The 18,444-nt window shown below is 39.4% G+C and overlaps 1 protein-coding gene across 2 annotated transcripts in view; it reads left to right on the top strand.

Annotated features, from left to right (window-relative positions):
- Positions 1 to 16,463, top strand: part of kcnj6 (potassium inwardly rectifying channel subfamily J member 6) — a 33,474-nt gene extending 17,011 nt beyond the window's left edge. For both annotated transcript variants that reach the window (XM_065264866.1, XM_065264858.1), the window contains 2 exons: positions 9,474 to 10,398; positions 12,857 to 16,463. In XM_065264866.1, the coding sequence (XP_065120938.1) occupies positions 9,498 to 10,398; positions 12,857 to 13,194 (1,239 nt within the window). In that variant the 5' untranslated portion in view covers positions 9,474 to 9,497 and the 3' untranslated portion in view covers positions 13,195 to 16,463. The remainder of the gene's footprint in view (positions 1 to 9,473; positions 10,399 to 12,856) is intronic.
- Positions 16,464 to 18,444: the final 1,981 nt, after the last annotated feature.

The raw sequence follows: 18,444 nt of genomic DNA, 5'->3' as shown, positions 1-18,444 counted from the left end.
AGTGCCATTATCAAGTCCAGCATACTTGAGTGGCCGAGATCATACTGCTTTACCTGTAATGACCTGAAAGGATCAGATGAGAGAAAGGCCATCAGATTCTGTTCCATACCCTCATATATATTATATATATATATAATACACCTCAGTATTAGATTTAGTATCGGCCTTAACTTACATCTTCTACTCCCTATCATCAGCAGCCAGTTAAGGCTGTGTCAGGCCTAGACAGTGGACATCCTACCTTATACGATGTATCGATACACTCTGACTTTCATGCTACTACCTCATATGTGGTCTCATCACCACATTATTACCCTGCCTCAGAGGTCCTCAGCATCTGATTGGGGTTAGTGCAGAGAGAGAGTGTGCCACCCTGAATCACAAAGTGCCAATGAAATTATGTTTATGCTTGATAAGATGATGTATCAATTGCAGATCATGAGACATGAGGTCGCTTCTAAGCCTTCAAACTATGCTGCTGATATCAGACAAATTTCCTAGTGTTACTGAGCCTGTACAAAGAGCCCTATGTACTACTATCCAATATCACCACCTCTAAAGAGAGCAGCACCTGACTGACTGGACCGTCCTTACCATCTGTACAAAGAATCAGCTACAGAATACAGAGGTCCAAATCCCAGTATACCTAATCTGGTACATAGAATGGAATGGATCAGAGATGTTCAAGTATCAAATCTTGGTGGATCATTTGCAGCTTGAGCTAAGCTGAATGCAGATTTGTTTCTTAACACTCCCTATCTCCCTATACTGATACCATAGCAATACTAACAGAGAAATTGGGTAAGCCCCATCAACTTACATGGAGTAAGATCGCCAGTGTCATGGATGCACCAAATGTATGCCCAGGGGACCCAGCATCCTTTGAAATGTTTGCATTACAAATTCAAGCTCTTGAAAGGTTACTGAAATCCTTAGGCCAATCTGGGGATTCTGAACTGAGATGCAGTTCCCATGAAGTATGTTTGTTGACCAAACAGCGACTTGAGTTAAGAGCTGCTTTCAGAAGACAACTGCTATATTGGCCTGATGCAGACTTTACTCAAGTGGAGTTCTAAAGATGGTTCCAAGCTGAAGTATGGTGCCATAGAAGTGATATAATGGGGAATGTTCAGTCAAGAGGATGGGCAAAACAAACAATAGAGAAATGGGGAGATCCAAATGTAATGCCAGCTACTTACATGGGGTGGGCAGTCCCTCCACAAGTACAACTGTACCTCCATTTAAACCTGGTATGGCTGCAGAGATCCCAGGGAAAGCCAAAGCCAAAGTTCCTACTGTGAGAACACAGATCATTTCCTCAGTCAGTGCCCTAACTTTTAGCAGCTTAAAACTGAACAGGTCAAACAGTGGATTCAAACAAATAAGCATTGTTGGAAATGTGGAAGCTCCCATTTGGCTGCTCATTGCAATCTTAAGAAACGCTGTAACAAATGTTAAAGCAAACACCTGCTAATACTCAATAACATAAACTATTAACCAAACGGATACTGCAGTAGTTCCAAGCTCCACAGCTCTGTACTTAGAAAGACCTGGAACGGATAGCTTGATGATGGAACTTGACAAGCGAACTATCCTGTTGAGAAGCTGAATCTGAAAGACAAAGAGGAGGAATTGTCGATCTGAACTATACATCAAAGTGTCTCAGTACTGCAAGGTTCAACAGTGTCCTTCAGTATATCATCAGTGACACAGCCCCACAAAACATATCACATAAAGCATGCTTTTACAGCAAGGCAGCTAGGTCTAGCACCATAGTAAAATCTCATTGAGGCTGTGGTGTCATATTTCCAATATGTTTGACGTTAATCACTTTTTTGACAAGCATTCAAATAAATTATAAATTGTACCTTTGAAAGGGAGATATGGATGGATGGTAGACAGGCTGGCAGGATAGCAAATAGGCAGGCAGACAAGCAGGCAGGCAGGCAGGCAAGATGGCAAACATGAATAAACAAGGATGCTCCAATGGTTTAGAAATGATTAGCAGGCAAGGTGATCAAAGTGGTACAAAGTATATCCAATGAGAGATCAAAATAAACTAAAATATATCCAAATTCCAAAAGGCTTGTAAAGAACTATATGCCTCAAAACGTCTTTCTTTTGTTCTCTTGATTAAACACAAAAGGTGAGTGGCGGCCATCTTAACTTAAAGGCCCTCGAAAGCTCTATCAAACTAAAAGTCCTATTCAAAATAAAAGTAACAACTACTAAAGGGTATGGGTGCTCCAATAGCACATATTACCATTTTACCTCTAACCAAAAAATGGCTCTTACAGAGGCTCTTGTAAACAAATATAAACATCTAAAACGTCTTCCTATTGAGTCCTTCGACAAGATTCACCCTCTCTTACTGATTGGTGCTCACCAACCTCATTTAATCACCCCAGTTGAGCCAGTCTGTCTGGGACGCCCTGGAGGACCAGCTGCCGTTAAGTCAAGACTGGGTTGGACTCTCCAGGGCCCAGCTAAACTTCTGCTAAACCCTCTTGACCCTCAACAGACCATTTTCACTTCAGTGAGATCCCAGCAGGCAGAGCTAATGAGGAATTTTTCATAGTTATGGAAGCTGGACACTCTTCTTTACAGCAGCGAGAAACTAGTCACTCGCTTTAGAGAGGATAAAGAGGCCCTTGACCTTTTGGATAAAGAGACCACCAGGATTTACCTAAATGGTGTTCAGCACTGTGCTACCCCCTGCTTTGGAAATCATGGCATGGTTCTTCTGAACGGTTTTAGGGTCACGGTTTTCGGTTCTGTATGGTTCTTGTTTCATTATTCAGAATTTAGGATACAGTATTAACAAAATTGTTATATCATGTAATCATACACAAACTGAATTTGACTTGACTTGAAGCACATTATTGGGACCATCTTTGAGGAAAGCTAGATGAGATTTTTATACAGCACGAGAAAAGACATTGATGACATGCTGTTCATTTATTTGGCAAAAAAAGGAGAATGTGTATTTCTATCTCTACAGGAACTTATGTGCCTTTTTAGCATACACAGATTGAACTGGAAGCACACAAAGATTAAACTTCAGTGTAGCTTTAAGCCTTGTTTACTCGACGCATCCACACGAGGGTGAGGGTGGGCGTGGTAAAAATTATGTCAACTTGGAGTGGGCGGAAGTGCACATCTTGTGCACGAGACCCCAGTTCGTTTGACGGTGTGCACGTCAAATACACGCGGCTCCGCAACCCAAGAAGCACGAGTTCCAGGCGAATCTAGCCGAGCATAACGTCCCATGTTTTTCATGTACCGTGACACCCCTAATGAGTAAATCTTCAGAGGTTGGGTTAACCTTTATTTAAAACAAACAAATAAAGGGAAGTATTTTTTTTTACCATGAAATGCTTTACTATTTTATAAGCCGTGTTTCCATCACCATTATTTTATTATTTTCCAATAAAAATCCAAAGTTTATATGCTCACTTGAGGTGGTTTTTCAATTATGCGATAAAGAGATAATGTGAATAATGGAGACGGAAACGCATTTGCTGAATAAAATCTGGCGTACCGAACATTAAACCCTCAGGACTGACCCATATATGGGGCTCGACGTCGTCTTAATGTCCTTGCTGTTAGTGCCTGCATCTGTTAGTGCCATTCTTCTTCTGTGCACAACATTTAGTTTGGCAATTACAAGCTGTACTATTAAAGACTAAATTAAAAACTAAATTAATAACTTGCCCCATCGTGACTGCAGTCATGTCTCCATTATCCAAGCGTGCTTTCTTTGTTTTGTTTACTGTCGGTTACTAGGTTACCAATACCACCGTCATTTGCTCAGACAAACTTGATGGAAACGCACCTAATTGTTTGTTTTTCTTTTTTGCGAATTTTGAAAAGATTCGCTTCACGTTTCGATGGAAACCCAGCTTATAGAAAACTTCATTACCACTGTGTTCTCTTTCTATTATGTACAGCTGGTGAACAGTTGTGTTTCACACAAGAGATTCAAACTATTATCTGTCACAGATGAGCTCTCACCCAAAAACTGAAGGTGCATTATGAGTTGAAAAAACATTACTGAATCTCTCTCTCTCTCTCTCTCTCTCTGTTTCTGTCTGTCTCTCTCTGTGAAAACGCACTCATTGTCTCTCTGCATCTGTCTTTTGTCGTCTCAGTAGCTCAATGAATATGAATCCCTCTCATTTATTTGTTATTTATGGCCGTCCACTGACACAAAGCACATTGGTTTATTCTCTGAACAAATATGAGCTGATCTGAATGGCCTGTGTGTGCGCTTGTCCATGTCCGTGTGTGTCCGTCTATATGTGTGTAACTGATTGAACAAGTGTCCTCACAAAAATATAATACTAATAATCCCTCAAACACATAAAGTCAGGCTAAAATTTTGTTGTCTTTGTATCTCCCTAAGCTACTCATTTTATAATGGCTATTTAGTTTATTAGGGTTAAGTCTTTTTCTAATATGTTTATTACTTGCACAGTCTATAAAACTGATCCGGTGGGATTGAAATCTCATTGGTTTATTTAGGATTAAAGATATATTGAACAAATTAAAATTGCACCTAATCTGAGTCTTTAAATGCTAACATTTTGGATATTATAAGAGTTTGTGGACCTCTCCTGTCCGTTTGATCCAGTGGCCTTGACTGAAGTGACATCAGTGACAGGTAATGTGTTGCTTGTGTCTGCTGCGGGGATGAACACGTAACGTGACGTGATGTGGTAATCCACAGAAACTCTTTCTAAACGTGTAGTCAGAGAGTCGTGTAGCGAACAGCGTTTGTTATTCTGAGCTTCTCTTTACATCTGAACCTTTTCAGCTTTCCTTTCTTCTTTACAGTGTCTGAATCAGTTGTGTACAGCAATGTAAAAATGAAGCAGGCAGTGTTGGGAAAGTTCACTTTCTACATGAACTAGTTCAGTTCACAGTTCACAAATTTTAAAATGAACTAGTTCAGTTCATAGTTCATATTTTAAAATTTTGAACTAGTTCACAGTTCAAAAAATGAACTAATTTAAAGTTATTTTTCCCATATTATAATTTTTTTCAATTATTGCCATTATAGCCCATATAGAACCACAGACAGCAATTATTTTATCAGTTTTAACACCGAAGCTAAATGCGTCAGATTTCATCTTCATATCCAACTTTAAATCCTTATCCAACTAGGGTTTACATTAGCATTGACTGTCTTTTAAGTTTTGTATTTGATTGCACATACCTTGAAAGGCTAGCTGCAAGGGCGAGAAGCGCTGCAAGGCATCGCGTGTAGGACAACTCGCACGTGCACGTTAAATAGCGTAAGGTTAGTCAGAGTCTATCAATATCCAGAATATGCGTTAGCAGCCTATGTTAATCCTTAACCGTTTAGGACAAATATGATGTTATTTAACTAAACCCCTGTTCAGAGCCTGACTCCACCCACTGGCAATATTTGAAAAATGCAAGAAAAGTGGGCAGATCCCAACGGAGATAGAGGGGACGAACTAAGCTTATACCCAGTGTGTGGTGAGATCGTAACAAGGGCGTGGTGAGCTTGAACCTGCTTACGTCACGAGTTCTTTTTTGGATCCAACATCCAATAGGAAAATTCAACTGCAGTAGCCACCATTCAACCTGAAGAGGGCAGCATTTAGACGTTTTTACACCATATATTATAGTATTGGAACACTTTATATCCAAATGTCAAAAAACTTACTAAAATCAATGAACAGCACTAATAAAGCATCATTCTTACAGATCATTAACTAAAAAAGTTGGTTAAGGGTTTAGTTACTCTTTAATGTTAAACTATGTGAGCAGCGTCCAGTGCGTCACCTCCATGCTGCTCTTTGTTTTGATGACGCATGCAGCCATGAAACGCGGGTGTTGCCAGATTGGGTGTTTTTTCCGCTACACATTAAGGCCTGTTTACGGTGTGTTTTAGTCGGGTTTTCGCCTGTAAGACTCTATAGAAATCTGGCACCCTATTGAAAGACGTTAAACTGAAAGAGCGTGTCGTTCACAAGCCCCAGAATGAACGAGTTCACAGTAACGTTCATTAGTCAGTAATACAGTACGTTCAGTTCACGTTCGCACAAAATATGAACGAGTTCATGAACTTTCGTTCAATGAACTCGTTCAGGCACAACACTGGAAGCAGGTGTGTTGTGGTTGTCAGGGCATCCAATGAAACATTGAGAGTAACTTGTGGTTGTCTTAAGAGAAACCAGCCTATATCTGAGTACTTGAAGTGGTTATGTGCTTCTCGGCACCCTAAGGCTCTTTGTTCTTGTGTTAAGCAGAAGAGTCCCTACAAATAATCCCATAAAAGACAACAACTTCTGTGTGTGTATGTAGATAAATATGACCACAGATGTGAGTCTGTTAAAGTTCTGATATCTGTTGGTTGTGTGTTTGTGTTACACACCTGTGCAGAGTTTCATGAAGGACATGTGTGATGTCTGTACGTATCAGAGGAGACATGCTGTCTGTCTGTCTGTCTGCTGTCACTCTTTGAGTGTTACAGATGTTTGTTCAGGATTGGCACCAAATCTAATGTCTCATAAATGTGATCTCACCAGATCTGACATAATCACTGTACTCAAAGCAGATCATTAAAGGGATTAGTATACCCAAAAAATATAATTCTGTCATCATCCACTCACCCTCATGTTGTTTAAACTTGTATGACTTTTTTTACTTTGTTGAAAACAAAAGAAGATATTTTGATCATAGATGTTAAGCACACAGCTGAAGATACACAAAGACCTCCATAATGTACTATTCCTTTAACAGTCATTTCTGCTTGCTAATATAATCTTTTTAGTGGAACATTCATTAAAATATTTTTTTCCCTGTTATATCACTCAGATTACAACCCTAAACACACCCTTAAACCATTCCGTATTTTAATCTATTCTAATGTAATCTATCCTAATCTTATCCTAATATAATCTATCCTAATCTAATATATTCTATATCCTCATCTATTCTAATCTAGTCTATCCTCATCTAATCTATCCTAATCTGATGCTAATCTTTCCTGTCCTAATCTGATCCTAATCTAACCCTAATATATCCTATTCCTAATCTAGAGTAATCTTTCCTATCCCGATCTGATCTTTATATAATCTAGTTCTCATCTAATCTATCCTTATCTATACTATCCTAATCTAATATATCCTAATCTAATCCTCATCTAATCTATCCTAATCCAATATAGCCTAATCTGATCCTAATATAATCTAATCCTCATCTAATCTATACTATCCTAATCTAATCGATCCTAATATAATCTATCCTAATATAATCCTCATCTATCCTAATCCTAATCTAATTTGATTTAATCTAATCTACCCTAATCCATTCTATTCTAGTGAAGTCTTTTGTGTTTCAGTTTCTTCAGAGGGACAGAATAATGACTGAGAGTCACTCCACTTCTTCTTTATACACAGACAGACAGACAGACAGACAGACAGACAGACAGATAGACATCACTGGCAAACATGTTGTATAGAGTCCTGTCTGTCATTCTGTGCTGCATGGATGCTTTGCGAATTAAGTTACAATAATAATAATAATAATAATAATTTTTATTTATATAGCGCCTTTCAACACCCAAGGTCGCTTTACAAGGATAGTACAGGATAATCATATACAAACATGAAAGTCAACAAAATTAGCAGTCACTTACAAGAATAATGTAAAGGACAGAGAAAAAAAAAACATTATAGACTATACGCAGAGGAATAATATTCAGAGAAATAATGTGTTTTTAGGAGATTTTTGAAGGAGAGAAGGGTGTTTGCCTGACGAATATCTTGTGGAAGGGAGTTCCACAACCTAGGAGCCGCAACACAAAAAGCTCTTGCTCCCATAGTCACTAAATTGACCTTTGGAGTGACTAACAGTCCTGCACTAGAAGAGCGTAAACAGCGACCTGGGGCATAAGGCTGGATTAAGTTGGATAAATATGTAGGGCCAAGGCTATGGAGAGCTTTGTAGGTCAGAATTAGTACCTTAAAGTTTATACGGAGGGAGACGGGAAGCCAATGAAGATGATGTAGGATTGGTGTGATATGTTCATACTTTCTGGTATGTGTAATCAGACGAGCAGCAGAGTTTTGAACGTATTGTAATCTCTTGATATTTTTCACAGAAAGGCCATAAAGTAGTGAGTTACAATAATCTAGATGGGATGTGACAAAGGCATGTATTAATGTTTCTGAATCCTGCTGACTAAGTGATGGGCGAATGTGAGATATTGTCAGAATCCTGCCGGATCCTGTTGGTATTTAGATCTAGTTTAGCATGGCAGGGTTCTGACAGTACATATGTTCTATGTGGGAAATGTGTGGTTGTAGTATTGGTTTATTCTGACCACGCATTTCCCGGGTCTCGTCACTTTTTCCCCGATCCCTTACTCGTGATTATTTTCCAGGTGTATGTAATTTACTTTGTCCCTATTTATTGTCCTTGTGTTTGCTGTTCGTTGCACGTTCGTCTTGTCACACATCTTGTCGGTCTGCCTGTGAACAGTTGAGTATAGTAAGTCTTAGTCTTTGCCCTTTTATGTGTTATAAAGTTTATTGTTAGTTTTGTTAAGTTTAGTGTTAGTTTAGTGTCGTGTTTTTCCCTTGTCTTGTTTTGCCCCCTCGTGGGTTTTGTTTTTCTGCTTATCCCTGTTTTGTTCAATAAATCCCTTTTTCGTCACATCTGCATTTGGGTTCGTGTTTTGTGTATCCAAATTCCTGACAGATATATTACGTAGGTGAAAAAAAACCTGTTTTTACAACTTTACTAATGTGGTCATTAAATGAAAGAGTAGAATCAATGAGAACACCAAGATTGCGAACAGTCGTAGAAGGTATTATTAGGTCACCATCCAAAGCTACTTGTCTGTTGTCTATGTTGCGGCTGCCAGCAACTGATGGCACCAGAATTAGTCTTCAAAGTCTCTCTCTCTGTCTATCTCTCTATTTCTGTCTCTTTGACATTCATTGTTGGTGTAAGATGGAGGATTTTGTCTAGAATCACACTGAAAGCCATATGATGATGAGACTGTGTGTGTATTTTAAAGGCGTTAGAAGGTCAGTGTTGGACGTGCTGAATCAATAGACAGACTTGCATCACACAGACAGCTCAGTTGGTATCAAGACTCCATGCAGTAAATGCAGTTTTTATAAAGACTAAACATACTGCGACTCAATTCAGCTGCATCAGCATAAGAGGACAGATCTGAGAATCTGAGATCTGAGCAGTGCAAGCAAGACTTCAAATGGAAACAGACACCTTTGTTCAAGCTTTTATTATGGGACACTGCAACACACACGTTTGTTTTGACAAAAAGACAAAAAGTTTTTTTTACCTCCTAGGAAAACACACAAACTCTTCTGTCGTACGTAAAACTGAAATGTTTTAAAGCTGAAGGATGAACGGAGGCGAGAGAGACGTCCGAGATGTTTCTCATCGATTGTGACCTTATCTGTTTCCAGGTTCAGAACCTTCCAGAAGTCCAGATGGAGCAGGATGTCGAGAGCACCGTCACGGTCAGACAACCCAAACTGCCCAAGCAGGCACGAGACGATATCCCCAAAGTGCTGCAGGAGAGAGAGCGCAGCAAGCAGAAGATCCAGCGTTACGTTCGGAAAGACGGCAAATGCAACGTTCACCACGGAAACGTACGCGAGACCTATCGCTACTTAACGGACATCTTTACCACGCTGGTGGACCTCAAGTGGAGGTTCAACCTCTTCATCTTCGTGCTGGTTTACACCGTCACATGGCTCTTCTTCGGCTTCATGTGGTGGTTGATCGCGTACGTACGAGGAGATCTGGACCATATAGGAGACAACCAATGGACTCCTTGCGTCAACAACCTCAACGGGTTTGTGTCCGCGTTTTTATTCTCTATAGAGACGGAGACGACCATCGGGTACGGCCACAGGGTGATCACCGACAAGTGTCCGGAGGGGATCGTCTTGCTGTTGGTGCAGTCCGTGCTGGGCTCGATAGTCAACGCCTTCATGGTCGGCTGTATGTTTGTGAAGATCTCGCAGCCAAAGAAGCGCGCCGAGACTCTGGTGTTCTCCACCAACGCCGTCATTTCCATGCGCGACGGCCGGCTGTGTCTGATGTTCCGTGTAGGGGATCTGCGCAACTCCCACATCGTGGAGGCGTCGATCAGGGCCAAGCTGATCAAGTCCAAACAGACCAAGGAGGGAGAATTTATTCCTCTTAATCAAACGGACATAAACGTGGGCTACGACACCGGAGATGACCGGCTCTTCTTGGTATCTCCGCTCATCATTTGCCATGAGATTAATCAACAGAGTCCCTTCTGGGAGATCTCCAAACAGCATCTTGCCAAGGAGGAGCTGGAGATAGTGGTGATTCTGGAAGGCATGGTAGAAGCTACAGGTAAGATGGGAAGCTCTTGGGTGTGATTGGCTGTCTGAAGTTGTTTTGGAATACTTAAAGGTGCATCATTCCTCGTTCCAGAAAACACATATTAGGACACATTACAATGAACAATTGTAAAAAGCTCTATATAAATAAAATTAGATGAATGTTAATAATGTTGTGTACGGCTGCTGTCCTCCAGAGATCATCACTGATGATGATGAGGCTTGAAACATGCCATACATCATATTAAATATACACACAATACATATACATAACAGTGCTTCTCAAACTTTTTACACAAACTACCACCACAGAAAATATTTGGCTCACCAAGTACCCCCATAATGGCCAACATTAAAACAAAGTAGTGAAGTAGGCCTAGTTTGTACAGTAGAAAATGCATTTCGTCTATGAAATTGTACACGTAAACCACATACGCCAACATGTGTGTGTGTGTGTATGTGCACATGATCTACGATTGGAGGATTAGTTGTTTATAGGTCTTGAGTAAGAATTAAAGCTCAGTTGTGACAGGACTGCAGCTGTACTGGGATCAGATGAGAGAGTTCTTCAGTGACAGTGACAGTGGGTTTGGTGAATGAGTCTTGAGTCGGTGAAAGCAGTGGGCTGAGGACTTCATAGATGTCACTTTATATCAGCAGACCATTAAAACTACACATAGCCAAAGACTTTAAGGGTAGAATCACTAAAACACAGTTTACACCGTGCAGATCTCATATTCAAATATTAATATTCTAACTCAAGAAAATTGTTTTTTGGGTTTAACTTTTTGGGTTTTTGTTGTGTATCTGTGTGTATAAAAATGTGAACAATGTAACATATTTAAAGTACAATTATTTCATGTCATATATTATTATCATTTCATAAGAACTTACATGTAATATTTGTATTTCAGAAAAACTGTAGTTTAAAGTTGCCATTGAAATGAAGGATTAGCTGTTTGACATGATCACAACTTTTTTTTCTTTAGACAAAAGGTTATGTAAGAAAAGCACGTTTAGGTAATCTAACCAGAGGACTTAATATAAAACACCGCCCTTCACCTAACTCTATGTCTGGTAACATGATCGTGAACTATTAAAAGACATGTTGTTGTTGTTATATGAATGTAGTAACAACACAAACAGAGCACCACAACTTGCTGTGACACACACAAACACACACACACACACACACACAAACACACACACACACACACACACACACACACACACACACACACACACACACACACACACACACACACACACACACACACACACACACACACACACACACACGCACACACACACACACACACAGGATTTCAGAAACTAAATAAAGGCTAAAATGGTGGATGGTGTTAAGTACAATTAGGCAAAAGAAACAGCGCGTTCGCTTTCACTGTAACTGTGATGCTATTTCGAGGACTGTGAGTGCGGTTGCCATGGTGACGACGCAGCATCAGGAAAACCCACTGACATTATATAACAACATTATCTAAAGAGACTGTTAGTGTCATTATTATTGTTAGCATCATTATGATTTTGGCCACGGCTGTGGTTACGGTCAATTGCTATTGATGGTGTGTAATAATATCTGATGCGTTCAGTATGAGCGGAGGATCACGACGTGAAGCGAGGAGAAATGAGACTGCGGTGTCCTGTAGTGAGCTGCTGAAAGTGAAGATGTGAGCATTAACGCTTCAGGCATCTCATTATCAGGATTATTTCTTGTGCTGTAGTTACAGTGAGGTCCTGGGTTCTCAGGCACGACTGGGAAATAGGAACTGTCACTGCTGACCTGTTGTCATGGTGATGAGACCGCAGCACACGTGTCATGATAAAAAACACCAGAGAGAGACACAATCACAGCCGACACGTTGCTCTTCTCTTAGAGCTTGGACTGTGTGTGTGTGTGTGTGTTTGGGTAGGTGTAAGCATTTGTGTGTCTGTGTTCGTTTGTGTGTCCCTGAGCGTTTGTGTGTCCTTGTGGGTTTGTGTGTCTGTGAGCATTTGTGTGTCCGTGAGCGTGAGTTCGGTTATAAAATGTGGTTGTTGTTCCCTTAAATAACAAAACTGTGAAAAATGAGGTCATTTCGCCTGTTTTGTGATGTAGGTAGTGAGTCTTATTACAATAATACCACCCCTTAATCTGCACTATCCAACCACGGCACTGCCATTTAGTGCAGAGAGAAAGTCAACAAAATAATTGACAGCACAATTGAGTTTCAATTTTTAACAAACCATCATTATGGTGATCAGTGTTTGGATTATCAGCTCATTTGCATTTTAAAGGAGACACCCAAAAACAGCACATTTTTGCCCACACTTTCAAAGTGGTAATTTTAACATGTTATAATAAATTATCTGTGGGTTAGGGTCGAGAGAAACAACAGAAATCCCAGTGTTTGCAGTTGTGGTGTAACAACATGCCCATTTCCTAACCGTGTTCATTTCTTTTGACCCCTCAGGAATGACGTGTCAAGCACGCAGCTCGTACGTTGCCAGTGAAATAAAGTGGGGATACCGCTTCACCCCTGTCTTGACCCTGGAAGATGGTTTTTACGAAGTGGACTACAACAGCTTTCACGATATATATGAAACCAACACACCCAGCTGTAGCGCTCGAGAGCTGGCCGAAATGACGGCGCGCTCGCGTCTGCCGCTCACCTGGTCTGTGGCCAGCAAACTGAGTCAACAGGGGGCGCTGGACTCGCGTGATGACCCTCTGGAGAAGAGCCGTCAAACAGACGAGATGACGGAGAGAAACGGAGACATCGCCAATATCGAAAATGAGTCAAAAGTGTAAGACGAAACAAGGACCCCGCCCTCTCCTCTGAACCGGCTGAGGTCAGAGGTCAGCTCAGGAAAGCGCCCAGAGTCGGGCGGAGGACACGAACATCCAATCACTGCACGTGCGCTTCTCTCTCAGCCCAAAGAGTGCAGCGTGTTGACGGATGAACTGCATGGTTTTCAAAATGATTTTTGTAAAGATAAGAAATGATATTTTCACATTTGTAATTTAAAGATTAAAACCTATATATGAATAATATACATATATATATATACACACACACAAGTATATATATATATATATATATATATATATATATATATATATATATTCTAGGGCATTTGCATTTGTATTTTTTGTATGTATATATATACATATATATGTGTTTGGTTTGCGATGTGTGACAATTTGACCAGAGGTTGTCTGATAAATCTGACTCAACTGTACGTCTGTATATTCTGCCTTCTGAAATAGAAACTCTTTGGGTTTCCAGACCTATTTAACCACGCATGGACAAAACAATCCCGTTAGGTGATTTTCTCTGATGTACATAATTTAAAGTACTGTAGGTCATAACAGTTATGGCACAGCAGGTCTTTATATTGGATGCAAATCTGAAATGTTTGAGCACTGCAGAGGTAAATGTGGCATAACTGGGCAGCGGTGTGTGCGCAGACAGCAGACGACTCCGGACCAGATCCGCACCGGATCCGGACTTCAGCCGCCTTTCCACTGTACATGACATTTAGACGCAACTGTCGGAATTCGCCCCCTAGTGGCACTCGTCATTAAAAGTTTAATTGTAAATCTGTGGCAACATAGGAGAAAAGCTCATTCCAGCGCAAGAGCCTTCAATCTACAAATATTCACTGTAGTGGAATAAATGAATACAAATGAATAAAATAATAAACAGCTATGCATATATGATAAAGACATTTTGAAACAAGATTAAAGTAATAACGTATACATTTTAAATTAATAATGTATTACTTATCAGTAACAATAGTTTTTTTTAAAGGATTAAATTGTTACTAATAAAGTTAAACAAAAAGGATTAAATAATTTGTAATACACTGAAATACATAACGTCTGGTCAGCGTACCGCATGCAGGGCCTCATTTATATAATGCTGCGTAGAAACCATCCTAAATTTAATCTTACGATCATTTATCAAAAATGCAGAATCGGACAGGCAAAAGTGCGTACATATGTTGAGACCCTGATGTGGCGCTAAGCACTTTTTTCACGTCAAAGAGAAAGTTTTTATAAATATGGACTTTGCTGTGGATTTTTGCGTACGCACAGTTTACGATCAAATCTGTCAAAATAGATCCGATCAAACAGATCTGAAAATGACGTATCTGCAGGTCGGCCCCTCACGCAGCCCATTTGTGACTCTCCATAGGGAATGACTTGGGGTTTATTGCCCATCGTGTGCAGTTATAAGGCCGCTTTTGGCCCAGATGCAGTGCGGATCCGGCCCGGAGTCGTCTGTTGTGTATGTGTGTCTGTGTGTGAACGTGTGTAGTTGTGCATGTCTGCCCAAAATATCCTTCCGTCCTAAAAGCAGGACTTTTTATTCATGTTTACCACCTGTTCTTCATTATCATAATTTGGTTATTTGCCATTTAAACGCAAAGGATTCTTTCACCTCCATTACAATCCCGTCATCATTACTCGCGCCCTCAGTTTATCTGAACTCTCCTGGAGTTTATAATAGTGACCCGTGTCTGTCAATAAAGTCTCAATGATGTTTTCTATTCTGGGATAAACGGAAATGAAACTTTAATATTCTGCAGTAGATTTCCATTGTGATGTTCAAACTCACATTAATGTGCCATTATGAATCAGCGATTTGAATCCTAATGACAATCAAATTTGCAGTCTGATCTCTGTAAAAAATATTTGCCGTAGTTATGCACCAGCAACTTACTGTAGATTTATATTGATGTTATTTACTGGCAAGAGTTTGTTCAAAGTTAAATGAACATTAAACATGAAGAAGTCTTTATCTTTACAGCAGTGGTTCTCAAACTTTTCTGGTGTGTGGCCCCCCTGTGTACGATGCATCCCTTTGTAGCCCCCCTAAGAAAATTTAAGACATTAAACATTCCAAAACTTCCAAAATTTGAATGAAACAAAACATATTAAAGTATACAATTTAGTGCTGTTTGATAGTAGACTTATTTTGCTGAGGTTTAATTACACAGAGTTTATGATAAATTGAATGTATTTTTTAAATGTCATTAAACTGGGCCCCCAGTTTGAGAACCACTGCTTTACAGAATAAAACTATTAAATAAGAGCCTCATGCAAAGCATCCTGGGAACCAGAAATCCTCATCAACCTTTTTCTGTTTTTTTCTTCAGATTTTGTTTCCCAGAATGCTTTGCATGAATCTGTTATTTTATAGTTTTATTCTGTAAAGATAAAGACTTCTTCATGTTTAATGTTCATTTAACTTTGAACAAACTGCCAGTAAAGAACGTCAATGTAAAGTTACTGGATAACAGCTGGCAGTAACCCTGTCATTTCTACAGACATTTTTTTAAGAGTATGAACAATGTCGAGATCAGTGAGAATAAACATCAATCTTCTGATGATTTGATTTTTAAGAGAATTCTTAAAATAGAAAGAATCTTGAGTGGTTTCTCATCACAGACGCTCAGTTTGTTTTTCTCCATTTTGTCAGACAGAAGCAGCTGATAGAAGTCCGACGTGTCCCTCACACCCAAAACCAAAGAGCCGAACCTTCACATCTCAAGTTAAAGCGTGACGTCATTCCTGCATCCACAATCACATAAAGTTCTTTTAATTTTTGTTCAATAACATTTAATAAGATCATAATAAAATCTCACTGAGAGAGGTTACAAAAAACAACTCTTTGGGGCGGTTTCCCGGACAGGGATTAGATTAGTCCTAGACTAGAAGAAATTTAAGAGCTGTCCAAACCGAAAACAACTTTCACGGACATATCTTAAAATACATCAGTGCTCTTTGTTTTGGACACAGGTGTTGTTTTTAGTAAGGCATGTTTGTTAAAACAAGTTATATTTCCGAATTAAACTTATGCCTAGTCCTGTCTTAAACTAATCCCTGTCTGGGAAACCACCTCTTTATAATAAATCCCCCATGAAGCCTTGATAAGAAAGAATCAAATGTGTCTATGCTGTCTATTAAGTGCCCTTTAAACTCCCTGCTGATCGCAAGCCATTCAAATGTTGTCTGAATTTTGTTCAGTTTATTCACTTGGGAAATAATAAATCAGGAAGATTAACATTTAACTTGTCTTCAGATCCTTATCTTAACATTTCATGATGTGGTACATTATTCACAGTGTTTATTCAATCGTACCGAACACGACAGCGATTCATTGCGATTTTCTTGTTGATTTAGACGATTACTTGTCACAAGAAGATCATGAATCAAACATCTAGATCAGGGGTCTGGGCTACCACAATGGATAAAACAATCTGTAGGGCTACTTCTTGATACTCAAAACTAAGTCTACTCAAAACTTTTTTTGTTTTACTTTTACTTTTCTTGTTATGTTTTAGTATTGTTTAAAACGTTAATATATGTTAACATAAAATGAAAAACATGTAATAAATAAATATTACGATTTAAACTATTAATAGAATGAGCTTTGGGGGGCAACTCACAGACCCCTGATCTAAACACTTTCACTTTGGTTCGTCTTGTAGAAAATAATGCAACAATTATACACGAAAAACTGAATCTTTTTTGGGAATATTGTTTTTTTAACAATGATTATCAGGGCTGTATTCAGCCCCAACCCCACTTTGCACAACGTTTTTTAAACAGAAATGGTGATGTGTTGAACACCTTGTTCTAATGACGCAGGAGTTGCAACTACGGCAGCTGAGATGGTCATTCTTTGTCTTCTTTATACATTTTTCAGAAGCACGAAGAAATCGTTACAAATTCGTGTTAATACTGTAAAATACCCTCGACATTACAGTAACTGCACTTGCCGTCCAGAATGAAAGACTAAATTCCAACTTGGATCCATTGTGGGAGCTGTCTCTTTATTACCTCATGGTTTATTTACATGTTGCTGCTGATTGGTGAAGTGAAACCCTATCTCAAACACCGATGCACACCGTTTACAGGGAACATGTCCAACCCGGAAACCGTAGCAAAATGTAGCGACTGTTTTGAACTTGAACGTGTGCCCCTTGAAAGCTTCATTATTATGTGCATTTCCGATCATATGATGCGGCAGGTGGGTGGGTTCCTGGGAAAGATTGCAGTGATTAGCCAATAGCAACATGACCCAACTTCAAACGATCCAATCAGTTCTCAATGTATGAATAGATGTCCAGCCGTAACTTTATTCATTTCAGAAGCCGTTTCATTCGGATATACGTCACCAAGGGGAAAATAAGACAACAGCTTCTGTTTCATAGCGACTTTAAACTAATTTAATTCAACTAATAGGTTTATTTTGTGACCAGAAAAATTTTAGAAAGAGGACTGTTACGTTTCGTGATTAAGTTTTTTTTTATTAAAAGGCATCATTCAGAAACAGTTTAATTAAAACACTGAAACGGTTAGCTGCACCCGATGAGCCGTCCTGACACAAAGATGAGATGTCCATCACCGGACGTCCAGAGAAAAACATCAGAGGCCTCATATATAAAACGATAAGTAGAAACTGTCCTCAGTTTGACCTTACACTCACTTCTTAAAGTGCAAAATGGGATTCATAGCGCGTATGCCTCTTTTCACTTCTAAACGAAGCCTAATTAATGTCATTGCCACAGACAGGAGCAGAATTATTACATGAATCTACAATACATGATCCTCAAATAACAGCGCTTTTTACAAAACACGGATGCACTAAGATGAACTAAGGTCTGAAAATGAAACCGAGGTATTAAAATGAAGTGGAAACACGAGTTTCATTTACTGATGACGACAGAAATGTAATAAATAATCAAATTCTGCTGATGTCCACGGGCTATTGATATCTGAAAACTACAGAATCAGGCTGTAGATTTTAAATGTTAATTAATATAAAGATTTTAAGACATCTGTCATCTTCTGTTACTGCGGTATCAGAAACCGTAAGATGTTGCCTTTTGGTTTTACTAACGCGCCTCATTCTAGTATTTCATGGAAAAACTTCAGACTAAAGGAAATAATCTAGGAAGGACAGGAGACAAACTCTTCACACACAGCACAGGTGACATTTATTGGTCTGTGCTGCCATCTGGAGGTCACCACCGGGAAAACGATGAC

The sequence above is a fragment of the Paramisgurnus dabryanus genome, chromosome 10 (genome assembly GCF_030506205.2).
Source record: "Paramisgurnus dabryanus chromosome 10, PD_genome_1.1, whole genome shotgun sequence".
In the NCBI taxonomy this organism is placed as follows: domain Eukaryota; kingdom Metazoa; phylum Chordata; class Actinopteri; order Cypriniformes; family Cobitidae; genus Paramisgurnus; species Paramisgurnus dabryanus.
This window is presented reverse-complemented; position numbering and strand designations above follow the sequence as displayed.